Source organism: Strongylocentrotus purpuratus, unplaced genomic scaffold (assembly GCF_000002235.5).
Source record: "Strongylocentrotus purpuratus isolate Spur 01 unplaced genomic scaffold, Spur_5.0 spur5_scaffold_9, whole genome shotgun sequence".
In the NCBI taxonomy this organism is placed as follows: domain Eukaryota; kingdom Metazoa; phylum Echinodermata; class Echinoidea; order Camarodonta; family Strongylocentrotidae; genus Strongylocentrotus; species Strongylocentrotus purpuratus.
In genome coordinates this window covers 19958165-19976690 of record NW_022145615.1, presented here as the reverse complement: position 1 = coordinate 19976690, position 18526 = coordinate 19958165, and the positions used below count along the sequence as shown (strand labels likewise).

The window sequence follows — 18526 nt, the reverse complement described above, 5'->3', positions numbered from 1 at the left end:
CCAGTTTGATATCATTTAAAACTTGTAAACAATATTATAGTATAACTGACAAGCAAGAACAAATCTATGATAGCAAGTCTACCCTATCTCCATATTCATTCTTTGCTATAGATCCAGCGCAATGAGAGAACCTGGAAGGTATGGTTTGACAAAGACGCCCCAGAAGAGGAGATTATCCCTGATGGATACAACAGTTCATTGGACACATTCAGGAAACTTCTTCTCATCAGGTAAGGTCTTCTTGTAATAATAATAATAATGGTGGCTTCTTATCATAGCGCACCTGTCCATCACATCGTGATGCTTCTGGTGCTGCCCCGATTATTACCCTGGCTTTAGCATTTCAAGGAATAAATTCCTGCCAGGCACCCATTTAAATCACGTGGGTTGAGTGTGGCAAATGTAGATCAATGTCTTGCCAAAGAACATTGGTGCCGCTGCGGGACTCAAACCACAGACCTTGTGATCAACAGTCTAGTGACGTATCCACTCAACCAGGACACCTCTACGTAGCTAATTATGTAAAGCGCAGAGAATTATTTAATCATTTCACTCTATAAAGTGACGACACCAGACTGGCAATAGACCAATCAATTTCATTACTGTGAATGGCCTTGATTTTGTTGGTTATCAATGGGTTCGTAATACATGAGAAGGTTCAGTGGTGTGGACATTGAGAGGTCTTAAAGTGATACATAACTGGTATCAAAGTAGATTTTTAAAAGCTGGTTATGTTCTAATCATACACAGACTTATTACTGCAGGAATATTAATGATGTTGGTTCTGCATCTGGCAAACCACACCTATTGTCTTACAATTAGCAAGGTTAATTTCTTTGTACGTGTGCATACATACTTAAATTTATAAACAAAATAAAACAGAATGATGAATTAGAAAGAAAATATTCTTCAACAATTGGAAATGTACAGTATATATTAGCACATGTATATTGTTTATTTGTGTAAACATGATTCATGCATCTCCCACCATGCATTTCACCACCATCTCAGATCTTGGTGTACGGATCGTACCATCCCACAGGCAAGGAAGTACATCGCCGACTCCATGGGAAGCAGGTATGCTGACCCGGTCATCCTTGACCTTGAGAAGACATGGGAAGAGAGCGATGTCCATACCCCTCTCATCTGCTTCCTATCCATGGGATCAGATCCTACCAGTCAGATTGAAGGACTAGGCAAGAAGCTGAAAGTTGGTAAGTGCCCTGGATATACATTTATTTATTTATTTCTGATATTTATACGGGGTGGCACATATCACTAATTTGGTGGTCTTCCATGAGTCCCTGTTTGGTAAGAATAAAACAAATAACAGCAGCAAAATCAAAATAAATAAAAAAAAAAAGCATATAAACAGGTAAAATACAAATCAATTGGTATCCTCATGAAATAACTGATCATTCAAGGGTTATCCTTGAACATTTACAAGAAATATGTGAATGGAATTTTCAATTTGAATAGAAAATACATTTAAGAAATAAAAATAAAAGTAAAAAATAGATGATAACCACATATTTAAAAGAATTTAAACATGTATTTATACATGTACATGTACAATACAATTTAACAGATGCATGCCCATGTCACTTTATACAAATGTTTTAAGCCTCCTTTAGAGTCCTGTAATTGTAATGACGATTTGACAAAAAAACAGAATTTTACAAAGTGTCCCATTATAATGAGATACAAAAAGGAAATTGGGAGGTGCATTCTTTCGGTAAGAATCCAGGAGGTTTTCTTGGATAATCAAAGTGTCTTACACAAACACACATGCTCTCATGACTGATATATAATGATTTCAAAGTACATGATTCATACTTTTCTCTCACACACAAACAAAGGAGGGTTTCCCCCACAATTCAAGGCAGCAACATGATGTTTTCAGTCATTATTGATATATCTGGGACTATGAAAATATGACTAAGGTTGTATGTTTATGTCATGAGTCTAATTGTCCGATACACCTATGTTAAGGTAAGATAAGGTATTTATTCATCAGTGCCACGAGCGTCACAACGTGACGGACATGTTCGCTATATAAGAAGCCACCATTATTATTATCATTATTATTATCAACATATTGCAACCACATGGCTGAATTGCATGCATGTAGTATGTTGGCGCAAGTAAATCGTGCACATCAATAAAAAAAAATACATACATGCATATGTTGTAGTCCATTTTCTCCCTCTTTAGCCTGCAGATCTATTTCCATGGGACAAGGTCAAGAAGTGCATGCAAGGAGACTCATACACCAGTCCCAAGTGGGGGTAAGTTTACTCAACAGAAAACATCATTAAGGCATCGTTTAACAATGTTAAATCTTAGATGCATGTATGGTCCTATGTATTATCAGTGTCTGTGATATGATGTAATATTGCAGCCCTAAAAAAAATTGTGCTTCAAAATGATCATGAAGTGCCTAAAAAAAGTAAAAATCCTTGAGTGACTGGTTTTACCATACTCATTTTTATGCCTCCTCTACAAAGTAGCCGAAGGCATCATGTTTTCGGGTTGTCCATCCGTCCGTACGGCTTGTTCTTGTGATCGCGTTTTCTCAAGAAACGATTGATAGATTCCTGCTAAACTTGGGTCATGTATGTATGTATCTTGCAGAGCCAATGAACTGATTTTTAGTTTACGAGGTCAAATGTCACAGGGATATTATGTATGCAAAGATAGCTTGTAATTACAATATTCTGAGAACCTTTTAATGGATTACAACCAAACTTGAATTATAAAACTTGCTTCTGTGTAGGTTTGTAAAATCGCTCTATGGCAGAGGCATCATTTTCAACAGCGCACAAGTCAAAGATTCATCTAGTTGTTTTTGTAATCCTTATTCAACTTTCATCTAATCATGGTCTGTACTTACAGTGTTCGTTTCATACCTTTATGTAATCATTGCATGCAGGGTGGTTGGGTGATGCTTCAGAACTGTCATCTTGGTCTTGAGTTTATGGACGAGCTGCTGGACACTGTGACTGGCTATGAGAACCCCCATGCAAGCTTCAGAGTGTGGATCACTACAGAGGTTCATCCTCAGTTTCCTATCAGCTTACTCCAGGTGCGTTCCAAACAATATTTTCTATTAAAAGCCAAAGGGCATTAATGTTGGGTTAAAGAATGTGATTACACTTGTAGAAGCATAGCTCTTTAGTAGACCCCTCTGTTTCCAATATGTATTTTCACATTTGTTGTAAATGTTTATAATTGATTTGTAATGTTTTGTTGGAAATATAAATAAATTGAATTGAATTGAATTGAATTGAAAAGTAATTTTTGCCTTTCAAAAGACATTATTATCCTCTGGTTTAAGGTCCTGAAAATTTTAGTATGCATCTTGGAAACCAAATGCTTATTAAAGATCTTTTTTAAACATCTTATCTTTTAAAAAATGGGCTTTTTTTGTCCTTATCCTGTGAATGAGTTCCAATATCAAAAACAAATATTTAATATGTTCTGTTTTCTTTCTACATGAATTAGAATGATTAAAAAATTATACTGAACATCAAAATACTGCAATATCAGGGCCCGTTGCATACAACTTACCATTGATGATAACTTTGCCATCAATGGCAACTACCATGATAACAGGGCTCAACAGCCAATCAAAATCAAGGTTTCCATGGTAGTTACCATTGGATGGCAAAGTAACCATCAATGGTAAGTTTTGTGCAACTAGGCCCTGGTTTGTTTATTTGTTCTTACTTGTGATTAATAATTAATAACTTTGAGTTGAATGAAATCTCTTTTTATTCACTCACGCAGGCTTCCATCAAGTTCACCAATGAGCCACCTCAAGGAATGAAAGCAGGTCTGAAGAGAACCTTTGCATCTATCACGCAGGATCAGCTTGATGTCATCAGCCTACCTCATTGGAAACCTATGCTCTATGGTGTGGCCTTCCTGCATACCTGTGTTCAGGTACGTAGTATACAAATATACAATACCTTTCAAGTGGGTCTAGCAAATATAATAATATCAATAAATATCCATACATATGACCATTTCTAATATTCCAAAATTTGAACCAGCTGTTGAAAAAACGAAAAAGCGCCTTATACGTTCTATTCCAGCCAATGCCGATGTTGGCTTTTTCGTGTTGGCTGTAATACGCACAACTAGCTGGCCTGTGTATTGTTGATATAAATTAATCAATTTAACGGTCATCATATTTTTTTTAATTGAATTGGTATGATCGTATTGGCTAAATTTCACACATTTTGGGGTCTAAAATTATCTTTATAGCAATTTCAGGCCCTAAAAGAGCACCAGAAATGTCATATATAAGAATAAGAGCAATAACCATGCACTTTGAAGGCATTTGCAGTCTGAAACAAGAACTCAACTATCCCTTTAAATAAAAAGGAAAGAAAAGGTGAATGATTTAACAGATTAAAATTCCTTCTCCTTAGTTTCCAGGAAAATCTAAATTCATCCAAGTCAAGTGAATTTCACAAAAACATGTTTTTAAATGTCAGAACTTCCAAGTAACACCGTCAAACAATTCAATATAAAATCTCAAAGTCAAAGCAAAAACATGAACGTATACATGTATGGCTTTTCTTTGTTTTATTTGTTGAAATTATTGATCATACAGCCATGAAAGGGATAATCTGGCTGTCGATTCTTAATGACGTTGATCGTGTAGGATGCTCTGGTACTAGTGCTCCCAGTAGTGACTGTTGTGGTGGGCTGCCCTTGTGGATTGAATGGAACTGGATCAAGTATTTGATCGAAAACCGGGCAACAACTGGAACATGGTTCCATTAGTATAATCGTTAGGCCTACTGGAAAGGAAGCTGTCCCTGTTTTGCTTCAGCAACAAAACAAGGTCGATATAATCACCCTGCCATACCTTTTCCTTCAACTACAAACCAATATCCGCCCCGAGAGGGTCACAGACGCTTACCACAGGCTGAGGGAGATCTCGTTAGATCTAGATCCAGAACCAGAACAAGAACTACTTTCACCTCCCATGTATCCGGTGCTAGATAATAGAGGCTCTAAATTGAGATCATAGTCACAATTCTCTATAGATCTAGTTTTGTTGAGGCCAGCAATGTTGCAGGATCCGACCTCAGTCGACAATCCCCCCCCCCCAAGCCTTGCACCACCCTAGGCCATGGAGCCCCAGGCCTAAAATCCCCCTGACTAGTAGTACTACTAGATGCGACGTTAGATCTATCTCTATCAGTATCATTTCTGTTTCCCGACTTACGGAGACTTGTTGAGGTACCAGTCCTTGGGTTTGGACTTGGCCTTAGTCATGTTGGTCCGCTCGGCCTACGGAGCTAGTAGTAGCTGGTGGTATAGCACTAGTAGGCCTACCTTGTCCACGGGGTTGCTCATGTTGCTCCGACTCCTTTGCCTTTAAACTCGTCTTCCTCTTACTGGTCTTAGCCTTAGCTTTTGGCATGCTGGTCTCTCTCCAAATTACGGCGCTGAACTAGACTAGCTCCTCCGTACAAACGAAGTTGCAAGGAGTTTGAGAGAAGTTAATAATAAATTTGACGATAGCGAATATAGATTTTTTATTGTCCAAAACAAATCTTGCCTCTACCAAAAGCCACAAGAGAATGACAAAATTTGCATGTGCATACGCTCCCGCACTAGCGCATTTGGAAACGCGCCACAGAAGCGCGCCTTTTCTAGAAGGCGCCAAATTCTTGACAAAATTGTAAAAAAGCTTAATTTTGCATCACCATGGCCAGCAAAACCAAAACAAAGAGCGAGTGGCTTACCAGCCGTGAATAAATATTTTTTGAGAGAGTTTGTAACTCTTTAAAATTTCTTATGGTCAGAAAACATACAAGTTCATCAAGTATTTAGATATATCATAACATTTGTAAGACTTCTTATATTTTTCTGATAAAGGAATGATATATCCCTCTTCTTTTCTGATTATCTACAAATGTTCCCTAATAATTTCTTCATCTTTTTTTCTTCTTGAAATCCCTTCCAGGAACGTCGTAAGTTCGGCCCTCTTGGTTGGAACATCCCATATGAATTCAACTCGGCGGATCAAGCAGCTAGTGTACAGTTTGTACAGAACCATCTTGATGACATCGATCCCAAGAAGGTACAACTTTTCTGTAATAGTCTGTCCTTCCATGTGTTGCCAAACACAGCTATATCATTACCCATTCCCTTTCCCATCAAAAAAAGAGACAATAAAATGATTTATATAATTTTTGAATGATTTAAGAAGATTCAATTGAAGTAAAACAAGTATTTTTGCTTTAATTAATAGAGATTTTCATGGTTGCAGTCATCCCAATTAATTTCATTTCATAATTTTTCGAGAAAAAAAGATGTAAAGAGATCTGTTCAATTTAGTTCAACGTAGGCTCAATGGAATAGAAAGCACTGTTTAAATGATGTTGATATAGACTTATATGGAAGACTAGTTTTCTTTTATAACCAAATGTCATTATTGAAAAGGAGTAACTTATTTGATATGTAATCCATATTTTAGCAAAACCATGCTACTGTTTCGCCCTTCAGAAATTACAAGCTTTGCTGTAACTTTGATAATACATAAAATCTGATAAAATGATTGACCTTGTGTATTGATATAGGGTGTATCTTGGAACACTGTGAGGTACATGCTTGGTGAAGTGCAGTATGGTGGAAGGGTAACCGATGACTATGACAAGAGGCTTCTCAACACATTTGCAAAGGTAAGCAAGTATCCTGATATGATGTTCAATAGTAAAGTCAGAGTTATTGAGTAACATGTCCTATTTATCAAGATACATTATTGAAATAGCCAATGAAATTGGTGATAGTGGTGTCTTTCCCTATTACCTTCACCTTTTGCGTTTAGATTATTCAATTTATGTGATAAACTCAATGATGTAGGTATCAACTTCACATTTTGAATTCAAATCTCTTGTAATAGAAAAGACAGCATATTTGAGATACAAGTTTTTAATAAAATAATGATCTTTCTTGAGTTAGCTGTACATAACATATACAGCTACATGAATTATGTGATTTTTAAGTTTATTATGAAATGTCTGTTGAGAAACAGAAAGGCATTATCTTTTATTGTAGAGTATACATTTATATATATATATATATATATATATATATATGTAATTTTCTTTTGGTGTTTATGAGTTAACACCCTTCTGGCTGTGAACATACAAAATGTGTTATCTACTGAAGATGTGAGCTTAGTACTTTGTTGCCTAATGACGTTCTATATGTCTGTCACTTTATCTCTTCATACCCTTTGACTATATTTCTGTCTGAACTGTCTTTCCAGATCTATTTATCTATTTTTTTCTCTCAATATATTGTTTCTTCTCTTCTGTTCTTTACTTTCCTTATCCCGTTTTCTTTTTGTAATTTATTCCTCCGTGCTCATTTTTTGTCTTCATCCTTTTTTTTTCTTCATACTCTTTGTATTATTCACACTTTGTCAATGACCCCTAGGTGTGGTTTGGAGATCATATGTTCCAGGAATCCTTCAAGTTCTATACCGGTTACATCATTCCCAAGTGCAAGACGGTACATGATTTCCTGGAAGTTATTGAGACCCTCCCACTCACTGACTCCCCAGAAGTGTTTGGGCTTCATCCCAATGCCGACATCACGTAAGTATGTCATTTAAAGCCTGTCTGTACTAGTTTGGCTGGGAGGGATTAGACCATCCAGCGTGGTCACTGACAGGTGGTTGTCTCATCAACTCAGCTCTTAATTAACGTAAGAAAAAGAGGATCATAGGGGACCAACTGTCACCGCTTAAGCATTGTTTTCTATATAGAGGGAGCAAGTAGCTAAACGTAGTATAGTGGGGCTTTGAGATCATAATCACATGCAGGTTGCTCAAAATTAACCAATGAGATTTCCTTTAAACGCTCATCGTGGTAAAGACAATCATGTTGAATTATTAAGTCATTTCACTGTAGACTCACCAACATGACAATTACATCTAAAGCATCATTCACACTTGACATGGTAAACCACCTGTTAAATATAAACATTTTTTTTCAATATATTTGCACATAAATAGCAAGTGGGGTTGAATAAAAAGTAGCCTGAGCAACAAAGGCCATATTAGGTATCCATATCTCTGTAATAAGATACAGATATGTGTCTCACTCAAGTCATGTTATTTCCCTCTGGTGTTGTTTCTTTGGTTTGTTTGTAGGCTGTTTTTTTTTCTCTCTCTCTCTCTCTTTTTCTGTTGACCATGTCATATTGGAGCAAGGCATAATGGTTGTGCGCTCCCCATTAAGAAATTGCGATAAAGTATGTGAATTAGTAGTGAATGACACCAAATCTCCATTGAAAGCTAGAACATTTGAACCTTGAACTTTTGTATAACCTGACAAATCAATTGTAACTGTATTTTATGTTTGAAATATATATTGAGTCTTTTAATTGTACATATGACCAATTTAGCCATTGGCTGCAACACATGTTTTTAATAAAATGTGAATTGAATTGAATTGAAGATGTATTATCAATTGTCATGCAGCTATCAGAGTAACACGGCTAAAGAAGTACTGGATACCATCCTCAACATCCAGCCCAAGGATACCGGTGGAGGAAGTGGAGAGACGAGGGAGAGCATCGTCTACAAGCTAGCTCAGGACATGCTGGAGAAACTACCCCCTGGATACATACCCCATGAGGTATCTCAAACATATTTGATGAACTATGTCTTGAAAGGATAGAAAAGTGTACACTGGTGTAGTTTCGAGCCACTCGCCATTTTCACACGGTCGTGAAAGTCATTGAATCATTCAGTAATTTGGCTAAGAATATAAGAAATCTAGCAACCCTGTTAGTTTCAAGAAACCTAATGAATATTTACAAAGGGATAATGTATACAGTATGTTTATTTATTTCAATGAAAACAAGAAGAATCTTATTCATTTCGTGGTAAAAAATTACCGAACAAGCCAATCGTAATCTTTCTTCCTATACCATTTTGGGCTGATTTTGCACAGCGAAACTTTTTACATACAGTTTAAATGTTAAAAAACAGCTTTAACTTTGACTTCACAAGATAAATTGATGTTTAGCAGAGTACCGGTATGCATAACGCAAGGTTGTTGGGAACTATTAAACATTGACCCTAATTTTTGTTCACACTATTCAAATTGACAGGTCAAAGCTCGCCTAGTGAAGATGGGAGCCCTGACTTCAATGAACATCTTCCTTCGTCAGGAGTTAGATCGCATGCAGCGTGTTATCAGTCTTGTACGTACCACACTCACTGATCTCAGACTGGCTATAGAGGGCACCATCATCATGAGTGAGGTGGGCATATATATATTGAGTTTGTATGCATTGCAGAAAGAATAACTTGCTCGTTATACAATTGTAAATATTAAAAAAAAACATGTATTAGGTTTTTTAATGATTTTGATGCAGATACATATGTTAAGCTAATAAGACATTGTTTTTCCTTGTCATTAGGTATCTTCTCATAAAATAGAATGAATAAATCTATCCATACACAAATTCACAGTTATATTAAATATATTTTGTATGGGCAGCCACTATTCTCTTTGTAATCTATTTGATGAAATATGATTTAACTAAACCACCTGTCAATTTTATCTGTATTTTATTGCATACCGTATATAGATATTTCACATGTTTGGTATTGAAATGAATTATATATGATTAAAACAACTGCTTTTGAGATCATCACAGTAAATAGATTTTGAGAAATTGATACAAACTTTTTGTAACATGTCAAAACTTTGTTATTTCCTGTAGATGTTTTAAATCATAAATGCCATTATTTCCACGTTAAAGTCAGTTACAGCATGTACTCCTTGCAAAAAAAAATGTTTTCTTTTGTATTCTTTTAGAAAATTTCAAAGATATCCTCCATTATTCTTACATGTTTTCATCACTATTCAGAACTTACGAGATGCTCTTGACAATATGTACGATGCCCGTGTTCCGGCCCTGTGGAAGAAAGTATCTTGGGAGTCGTCTACTCTGGGATTCTGGTTTACAGAGCTCATTGAAAGGAATGGTCAGTTCTTTTCATGGTGCTTTGAAGGTAGACCTTGCGTCTTCTGGATGACTGGATTCTTCAATCCGCAAGGTAGATAGCAAATAAGTTCATATGTATTTCATCTTATAAGTAGTACTTGACACTGTTAAGGTAGGTGTTACAGGAAATCCTGTACTCTGGTTTACGGAGCTCGATAAAGCGGTCAGTGCTTTTCATGGTGCTTTGAAGGTAGACCTTGTGTCTTCTGGATGACTGGATTCTTCAACCCACAAGTTATATATGTAGTATTTAATCTTTTAAGCAGGATTTGAACACTGTTAGAGGTACTTGATGGTTGGAATTAAGTGTTTGTATCAAAAGATGCATAAGATGAAAGACTTCATGGCACACACAAAATATTCTTGAACATACTGTAATTAGCACATAGGGAGATTGATTCTGGCCTCTCCACACTCTCCTCTCCTCTGGACCCTTATGCTTTTATTTTCGTAAATTTAATATCGTAATGAAACATTATTTTGTATTTTGCTAGTGTCCATGTATATTCAACTTTTGTATAGATGTACATGATTTTATTTTATCATCAGCTGTGTGCATATATGCAGTCAAACCTGCTTAATTGACCACCTGTCTACAAAGACCACCTGTCTACAAGGACCACATTTTTAGTTTCCCTTGAAAATGGTTTCTCATTGAAACATGTATTAAAGGAACCTGTCTGCAAAGACCACTTTTTGTGTTTCCCTTGGGCGCTCGCAATAGACAGGTTTGACTGTATATACATTTTTGGAAAAGTTCAAACTTAATGGCCACAGTTTAATCAAGATTAGTGTGGCAGTCAGGTAGGAATACAAATCAATTCCTATAAACTTGCACCAAGATCAATGCACCCATAATATAATTCTGTTCTGCTTGTACTTGTCCTTTATTGCACAGGATTCCTGACAGCCATGCGGCAGGAAGTGACAAGGGCTCACAAGGGTTGGGCCTTGGATTCTGTCACCTTGCACAATGATGTCACAAAGTCATTCAAAGAAGAAATTTGTGCACCCCCTAATGTAAGTGCCATTGTGGATATCATGATTAAGTACACAATGTCTGCTGTTTTAATGACCCTCAATATAACTGGTGATGAAAGGATGAAAGAAATGAATGAAAGTATGAAAGAATATTGCAATAGTTACTGATTTGGTAGTTCTGTAATACTTTGACATTAGAAGACTGTATGATTAGCTTGATAACAAAAACACCTGCTATTCTAGGGTCGCAAGGCATGAGCAAGGTCAGAGTATCACCAGGCATGTTCAAGATGTAGATAAATAAAAATTGGACTATAATTTATATCTTTGTATTTATATTTTGTCGTATTTCACCATGCTACTTACTTTTGAATGTAATGTTTTCAAGAACAATTAAAAATGTATAGACTTCAAAATAGAACATCCTTTGCATGGATCCTGAAAAAAAATAACTACTAAGGTTGAATGGCCTTGAACTACGTACCAGTCTAGTGATTGTTTATTTTAATATTTTAAATATTTAATATCAAAAGCTTTAATTCCTCTACTTGACTTTTCATTGTCCGAATGCAGGAAGGAGTATACGTCCATGGTCTGTACCTCGACGGAGCCGGCTGGGACCGACGTGGTGCCAAGTTGACGGAACCCACTCCAAAGGTCCTCTTCACCCTCCTTCCAGTGATCCACATGTTTGCCATCAACTCCACCGCCCCTAAAGATCCTCGTCTCTACCAGTGTCCCGTCTACAAGAAACCCTGTCGTACAGATCTCACTTTCATCACCTTCGTTATACTGAGGACCACTCCTTCACCGGACCACTGGACTCTGAGGGGCGTGGCTCTGCTCTGTGATACCAAGTAGATCTTCTCTATTAAAGTCACAAGATAAGTGGCTGTGGTGGCTTAGGAAATGTTTGCTGGAGCTATTCTGCGACATTAGCTTGTTAGTTTTTAGAAAGTTCCAAATCGATTCATTTGATTTTGCTCTGAATCAGTTAGAGAGCCTTTTGAAACATGAAAAAATATATATGTATAAATGAAATGAATTATATAGGTTTTTATCGTGTTTGTGTTGAGTTTTGCTCCATGAGAAGTCGACGATAGCATCATTAATTTGTTCCAGAAGAAATGTAGTATTCTCTGCTGACAAAAAGTAATGAAACTGCAACATTTATGGTGTGCCATCATTCTAAATTGTCGCTCAGTTAGAGAGCTCTCTAAAATATGAACAAATATATATTCATAAATTAACTGAATAGATTTGTATCGTGTTTGTGTTGAGTTTTGCTCCATGAGAAGTCAATGATAGCATCAATATTTTGGACCAGAAGAAATTTAGTATTTCTCTGCTGACAAATAGTAATGAAATTGTGCAGCATTTATGGTTTGCCATCATTCTAACTCATCATTCTATGGTGCAGATTGTCTGTAAATAATTTATTTCAGATAAACGAAATGAGCAACAATCACAGTGTTCTGTTGATCAAAAGGATGTTTATGAATATCAGAATTTTTATCTCACTCATTCAAAGTTCACCAACTCAAGTTTCATTATTTTAGATTTACTATTTCAAGATGCATATCTTCCTGTAGAACAGGAGATAAACTATTGCCATTTGATTGCGGATTTCAGACTGAAAATGAATCAATGGAGGGGGAAAAAAGGCAATACTATATGATATAATCTCTCTTTAAATTGAGTGTTTCCTTTAAATGTTTGCATATCTTGCCATATTTGCAAAGACTATGAAAATGTTATCCTTTTCTAATAAGAATTGAATTAAAGTCACACTTGTCACACAAAGAACAAGCTTGGAAATGTCGCCTAAATGTACATTTTTTTGTTTTTTAATATTGTGTAAAATACAACCATAATTTTACTTTTATTGTTTAGAGTTCTAATTTTCAATCTATTTTGAACAGAATTATAAGTGTGATGAAATGTCATATTTATTTGTTTTCATGGTTCAGGTACAACTTGCTAGTTATTTTAAATGCTTTTCTTGCCCACTTCCGATGAACTTCCAAAATGTCTTTATGAATAAATTTCAGCATGTTCCATACATATTTGCCTTTTGACATGATGAACTTTTTCAGCATTTTGATTCTTATGAATCTTTTAAACCCTTCAAATTGATATATCTATTTGAAATAAAGCAAGTTACAAATACAAATTCAGTTTTTAGTCTCTTTGTGCTGTGTCTACGTGGGTTGTTGCATTGGAATGATCAAAATTCAGTTCGATGACAGACTAGACAGTTCAACATCATTATACAAAATATAAAAATACATCTACATGAGAAAGCCTGAATATAATTCCATGAAACCTGCCCCTTCTATACAGCAAATAACACATATATTTTTCATTCTAAGTATTCCTCTTTTTTTATAAGGGGGAGGGGGGGGGCTTAACAATTTCCTGAATGCATATTATATAGACCATCTATATTTTACCATTAATTGTAGGGATACTGAATCTTTCTCCATTAAGAATTTCTTTGCTTTATTCTGTTGAATCCATAGATCACAACACATTATAATTTAAGCTGCATCTCTTTACTACCTACACATCTCTCTTCCTCGTTGTTTCCGAAATGGTCCATATTCCTCTATTTGATTTTATTCATCCCTTCATTACAAATTCTGTTTCTTCTTCTTCCTCTTCTTTTCTCATTTTTCATTTTCCTCTCCTTTTTCTTCGTTTTTAATTTTTTTTTTCCTGTTTCTTCTTCCTCTTTTTTTCATTTTCTTCTTCTGTTACTTCTTCCTCTTCTTTTTTCATTTTCTTATCCTTTTTGTTCTCCATCCTCTTCTTTTCTTGATTTTCGTTTTCTTCTTCTTCCTCTTCTTTTTTTTTCATTTTCTTCTTCTCCTGTTACTTCAACATCCTCTACTTTTCTTCTTTTTCACTTTATTCTTCATCCTTCCTTTTCTTCATTTTAATTTTCTTCTCCTTTTTCTTCTTTTTCATTTTCTTTTCCTATTTCTCCCATCATCCTCTTCTTTTCTTCTTCTTTCAGTATCGTTTGTACCTATGTGCTCAATTCTCTTTATTACTGGCTGCTCTCTCTCTTTCACTCTCCTTTTTCCTTACTGCAACATGCAGTCTCTTCCACATCTACCTTCTACTCTCAGAGCAATTTCTCTCCTTTCTTCAACCCTTTGATTACTGTCTTACACACCATACTGCACTCTCCACTCTATTTATCATCATGCAAGTCCCTCCTCTCTCTCTCTCTCTCTCTCTCTCTCTCTCTCCCTCTCTTTCTCGCTATCTATTTATCAATCTACCTCCGCTCTCCATCTCTCTCTCTCTCTCTCTCTCCCTCTCTTTCTCGCTATCTATTTATCAATCTACCTCCGCTCTCCATCTCTCTCTCTCTCTCTCTCTCCCCCCTCTCTTTCTCTCGCTATCTATTTATCAATCTACCTCCGCTCTCCATCTCTCTCTCTCTCCCCCTCTCTTTCTCGCTATCTATTTATCAATCTACCTCCGCTCTCCATCTCTCTCTCTCTCTCTCTCCCCCCTCTCTTTCTCGCTATCTATTTATCTATCTACCTCCGCTCTCCATCTCTCTCTCTCTCTCTCTCTCTCTCCCCCTCTCTTTCTCGCTATCTATTTATCTATCTACCTCCGCTCTCCATCTCTCTCTCTCTCTCTCTCTCTCTCTCTCTATTTTTTCAATGTTTTCCCTAAGGTAATCTCTTTGTTATCTTCATCATAATTATAGTCCTAGTTTAGTCTCCTCTTATTCTCCTCTCTGATTTTGCTTTTTATGACCTCATTAAACATAATTATATTCCTCTTTCGTGCAGTCGGGTTTGTATCTCTATTCCTGACTTCCCCCTGTTCAATGTCCTTCCTGCCTACTTGTGCTATTCTGTTTTTATTAAAACGGCAATCCTTGCATAGTCTTTATCTTCCTTTCCCTTGGTTACCATAACAACAGTTCTTCCTGTTTCTCTGCTGTCTCTTTGCCCCCCCCCCCCCCAACCCCTTCCTTTCTCCCTCTCTCTCTCTCTCTCTCTCTCTCTCTCTCTCTCTCTCTCTCTCTTTCACTCTCTCTTTCACTCTCTCTTCATCTCTATCTTTCTCTGTCTCCATCTCTTCCCCCCCCCCCCAACTTCCTCCAACTCCCTCTCTCTCCCTACCTCTCCTCGTCTCGATCTCCTCTCGCTTCTGTCTCTGCCTCACCAGACAATAATCCCTCCGTCTATTGAATTTCCTCTCTCTGCTGGCTGTCTCCCATCCCTCTCTCCATTAGATGACATTTAGATGAAGGACGAGCAAACCGAGCGATGGAGTCAGTTACATGCAAGGCAAGATTCTCAGATTGTGGAGATGAGAGAATCTGCCTTATCTTGTCCCTCTCCATCTGTTTTCCTCTTTCTCATCATCATAATGCATGCAATCTGTCTCCCTTTTTCTTGCCGTTATGTATTTCGCCATCACATTATGAAGGTATAGATCCGAAACATTCAATGCCCAGAAACCTTTCAGAAACATGTTAAAAAGCTTTTATTTACTCAGAGTTACTAATGATATTATGTTGTTAAATTCTGGAGAGAGATTTGTGTATTTTTGTTTTGTATAGCGCCTTGAGTTATGATTAGATAAGTGCGCTTTATAAATATGTATCATCATTATTATTATTATTATTATCAATTTTCTGTATGAGAAATGTTGTCTCCACCATTACTTTTACCAGATAACCAAAATAATTTGATACTTTCGCTATCTGCTTGATAGCAACATTAATCATGAAAGTGACTATTCCATCATGATGTTGTCAATATACTAATTCAATTTTGTTTAAAAAATAACTTATTATTCTATTGCTTACACGGAGGTGATTAATTTCTTCTACTCCTAGCACACTTCTTCGTGCATTTATTCCTTTCTTCTTGAATTTTATCAATACAACACCATCAATCAATTCTCTCTGTTTTCCTATTCTTGTTATGACGTTTTGATAATTTTTAACTTCTCACCTCACATATATATTTTCCTTTTTCTTTTTTTTCTTAACATAAATCCACCACTGGGCAGTTCAATGTCCAACTCTGTTTCTATTAGCTCATTTTATTTGTTGAATAACCATTTTAATTATGCCTCTATGTGTAACTCTCAATAATTTTCTCCTTGTCTTGTTAATTTGTCTCCTATCCTATACTCCACCCCTCCCTTCCCCCCCCCCCCCCCCTCTCTCTCTCTCTCTCTCTCTCTCTCTCTCTCTCTCTCTCTCTCTCTAGCCCTTACAAAAAAGTACTATGGTATTTGGTTTTTTTTTGTCCAAATTACCATCCACCATGGTAACCATGGTTATCATGGTACCAAAACAATGAAATACATTGTTTAATGACCCAATGTATTTCATTGTTTTGGTACCAAAAAATTTGGACAAAAAAAACATGGTTACCATGGTATATTTTTGTACTCTCTTCTCCTCTCTCCCCCTGACCTCACCCCTCTCTCTCTCTCTCTCTCTCCCTCCTCCGTATCCGCCCTCTTCTCTCTCTCCTCCCTCTATCCCCCTTCTCTCATCCACCTTTGCGTCCCCTCTCCCTCCTCCCTATCCGCCCCTCTTTCTCTCTCTCTCTCTCTTTCCCCTTTATCTCCCCCTCCCCTCCTCCCCTCTCTCTCTCTCTCTCTCTCTCTCTCTCTCTCTCTCTCTCTCTCTCTCTCTCTCTCTTTATCTCTTTTCCCGCTCCCTTCCTCTCCCTGTCTCTTCAATGTATTATTCCTCTTGTCTCGCCCACTTTCCACCGCCAGCAATCTAATCCTGCTTGTCTATTGAATTTCCTCCTTTGCCTCCCTTTCTCTCTCTCTCATCCCTCTTTCTATTAGATGACATTTAAATGAAGAACGAGAAAGCCGAGTAAGGGAGACAGTTATCTATCGCGGGAAGCTATCAGAGGGAAAGATCGCTCTATATTGAGAGAAAGACTCCCTTTCTGCTCGGTTATACTCCTAACATGGCAGAGATAGGAATTCTTCCCTTGAGCTCATCATCATACTCAGAAAATGGATATTCATATGATTATCTCTCCTGTCTTGTTTTCCTTTACCTGTTTAGGATAGTTTTCTTCTTATATTTTCAAATGATTATAGACTAAAATTAGTACTCCGATGTTCAGTTACCTAAATTAATGTTTTCATGGCATTCGTTATTGGGATCATTTTGTTTGGTATCTAAGTTCTTCATTCATTCATCTATTCATTCATTTATGAGGTAATAGCAATAACATGGCACGACCTGCGATAAAAATCCACTTTTTGCCCTTTCGTCATAATTCCAGCCTACGAACTATCCTATATCTATTGTCGAAAATTGATTTGGCCAACAATAACACTGTATGATTATGTATTATTATAACATTGATAACCCTAGATGTATTTCTACCAATAATATAAATAACTCCTTTTCTTCTTCAATTTAAAGCAGGTTCGTTAACCGAGCATAAAATCACTCGAAACAGAGCGTCAATCTCAGGGGGCAGTTGCCCCTCATAGAAAGCCTAAACTTCAAGTATTAATCCCCCCCCCCCCCCCCAACCGAGAATAGATCGAAGCTTTTCCACAAAAATACTAACATTTTTAATGTAGATTTGATTCTTAATATCTTTCCCAACATCAACATTCAGGCCTTGGTTATTTTCTATGTATTATGTTTATTCATATTTATGGTTCCAATTTGTAGAAGCCAAATTATCCACTTGTTGAAATGATTACAATTTTTGAACATGTATATCAAATACCTTCAGAGTAATTTCACTCCACACTTAATAATAATAAAGTCATTTTATATAGCGCACAATAATATATTCTCTATGCGCTTTACAACAATCTACTAAACAATATTTTACATGAGTGATCTATATTGTATACAATGATGAAAAATCAGATATACTATAAATGGTATAAACTTATGAACCTAATTATAATAGTTGAATAATTACGATCTTATTGTAGTAAGGAAATAACATTATTTTACATCTTTCTTCATAAAATGAATTAACATTGGATTCGAACCTGAAAGGAGAAAAAAAATAAAGTTGTTGGGACATCTGGATTGAGGGCAGAGGAAAGCCACCAAAAGCTTTTGACGATGTATGGATGGAGTGAAGGATGATAGGTGGATGAGAATTAGGTAGATAATAATTATATCTAGATACAACTCGCTCTTTGGGGGAAAACATCAGAGGATAACGTATACACAGGTAGTATGTTGCATAGTCCCTCTTCGCCAAGTTATTTTATTCAGTCACTAATTTTGTCGAGCAATTTTGATAATGCATTTAGGATTCCTAAAATAATTTGAAATAGTTTTATTTATTTTATAGTACTGAAAATGGCTCTGAGGAAACAAAAACTATGATTATTTTATTTTTTAGAATGATGGAACCAAGATTCTCTGACCAGGAGCGGAGGGGAGGGGCACACATCCGCATTTGAAGGTCTTAAAGATACTATGTCCCTTTTGCAGCCAACATCA

At 36.4% G+C, this 18526-nt stretch overlaps 1 protein-coding gene across 1 annotated transcript in view; it reads left to right on the top strand.

Annotated features, from left to right (window-relative positions):
- Nucleotides 1-12624, top strand: part of LOC763294 (dynein heavy chain 8, axonemal) — a 92350-nt gene extending 79726 nt beyond the window's left edge. The window contains exons 75-87 of the mRNA XM_030976312.1: nucleotides 112-230; nucleotides 1012-1214; nucleotides 2215-2288; nucleotides 2933-3085; nucleotides 3790-3945; nucleotides 5987-6103; nucleotides 6603-6704; nucleotides 7465-7625; nucleotides 8513-8669; nucleotides 9148-9300; nucleotides 9913-10102; nucleotides 10949-11070; nucleotides 11605-12624. Coding sequence (XP_030832172.1) covers nucleotides 112-230; nucleotides 1012-1214; nucleotides 2215-2288; nucleotides 2933-3085; nucleotides 3790-3945; nucleotides 5987-6103; nucleotides 6603-6704; nucleotides 7465-7625; nucleotides 8513-8669; nucleotides 9148-9300; nucleotides 9913-10102; nucleotides 10949-11070; nucleotides 11605-11892 — 1995 coding nt within the window. The 3' untranslated portion in view covers nucleotides 11893-12624. The remainder of the gene's footprint in view (nucleotides 1-111; nucleotides 231-1011; nucleotides 1215-2214; nucleotides 2289-2932; nucleotides 3086-3789; nucleotides 3946-5986; nucleotides 6104-6602; nucleotides 6705-7464; nucleotides 7626-8512; nucleotides 8670-9147; nucleotides 9301-9912; nucleotides 10103-10948; nucleotides 11071-11604) is intronic.
- Nucleotides 12625-18526: the final 5902 nt, after the last annotated feature.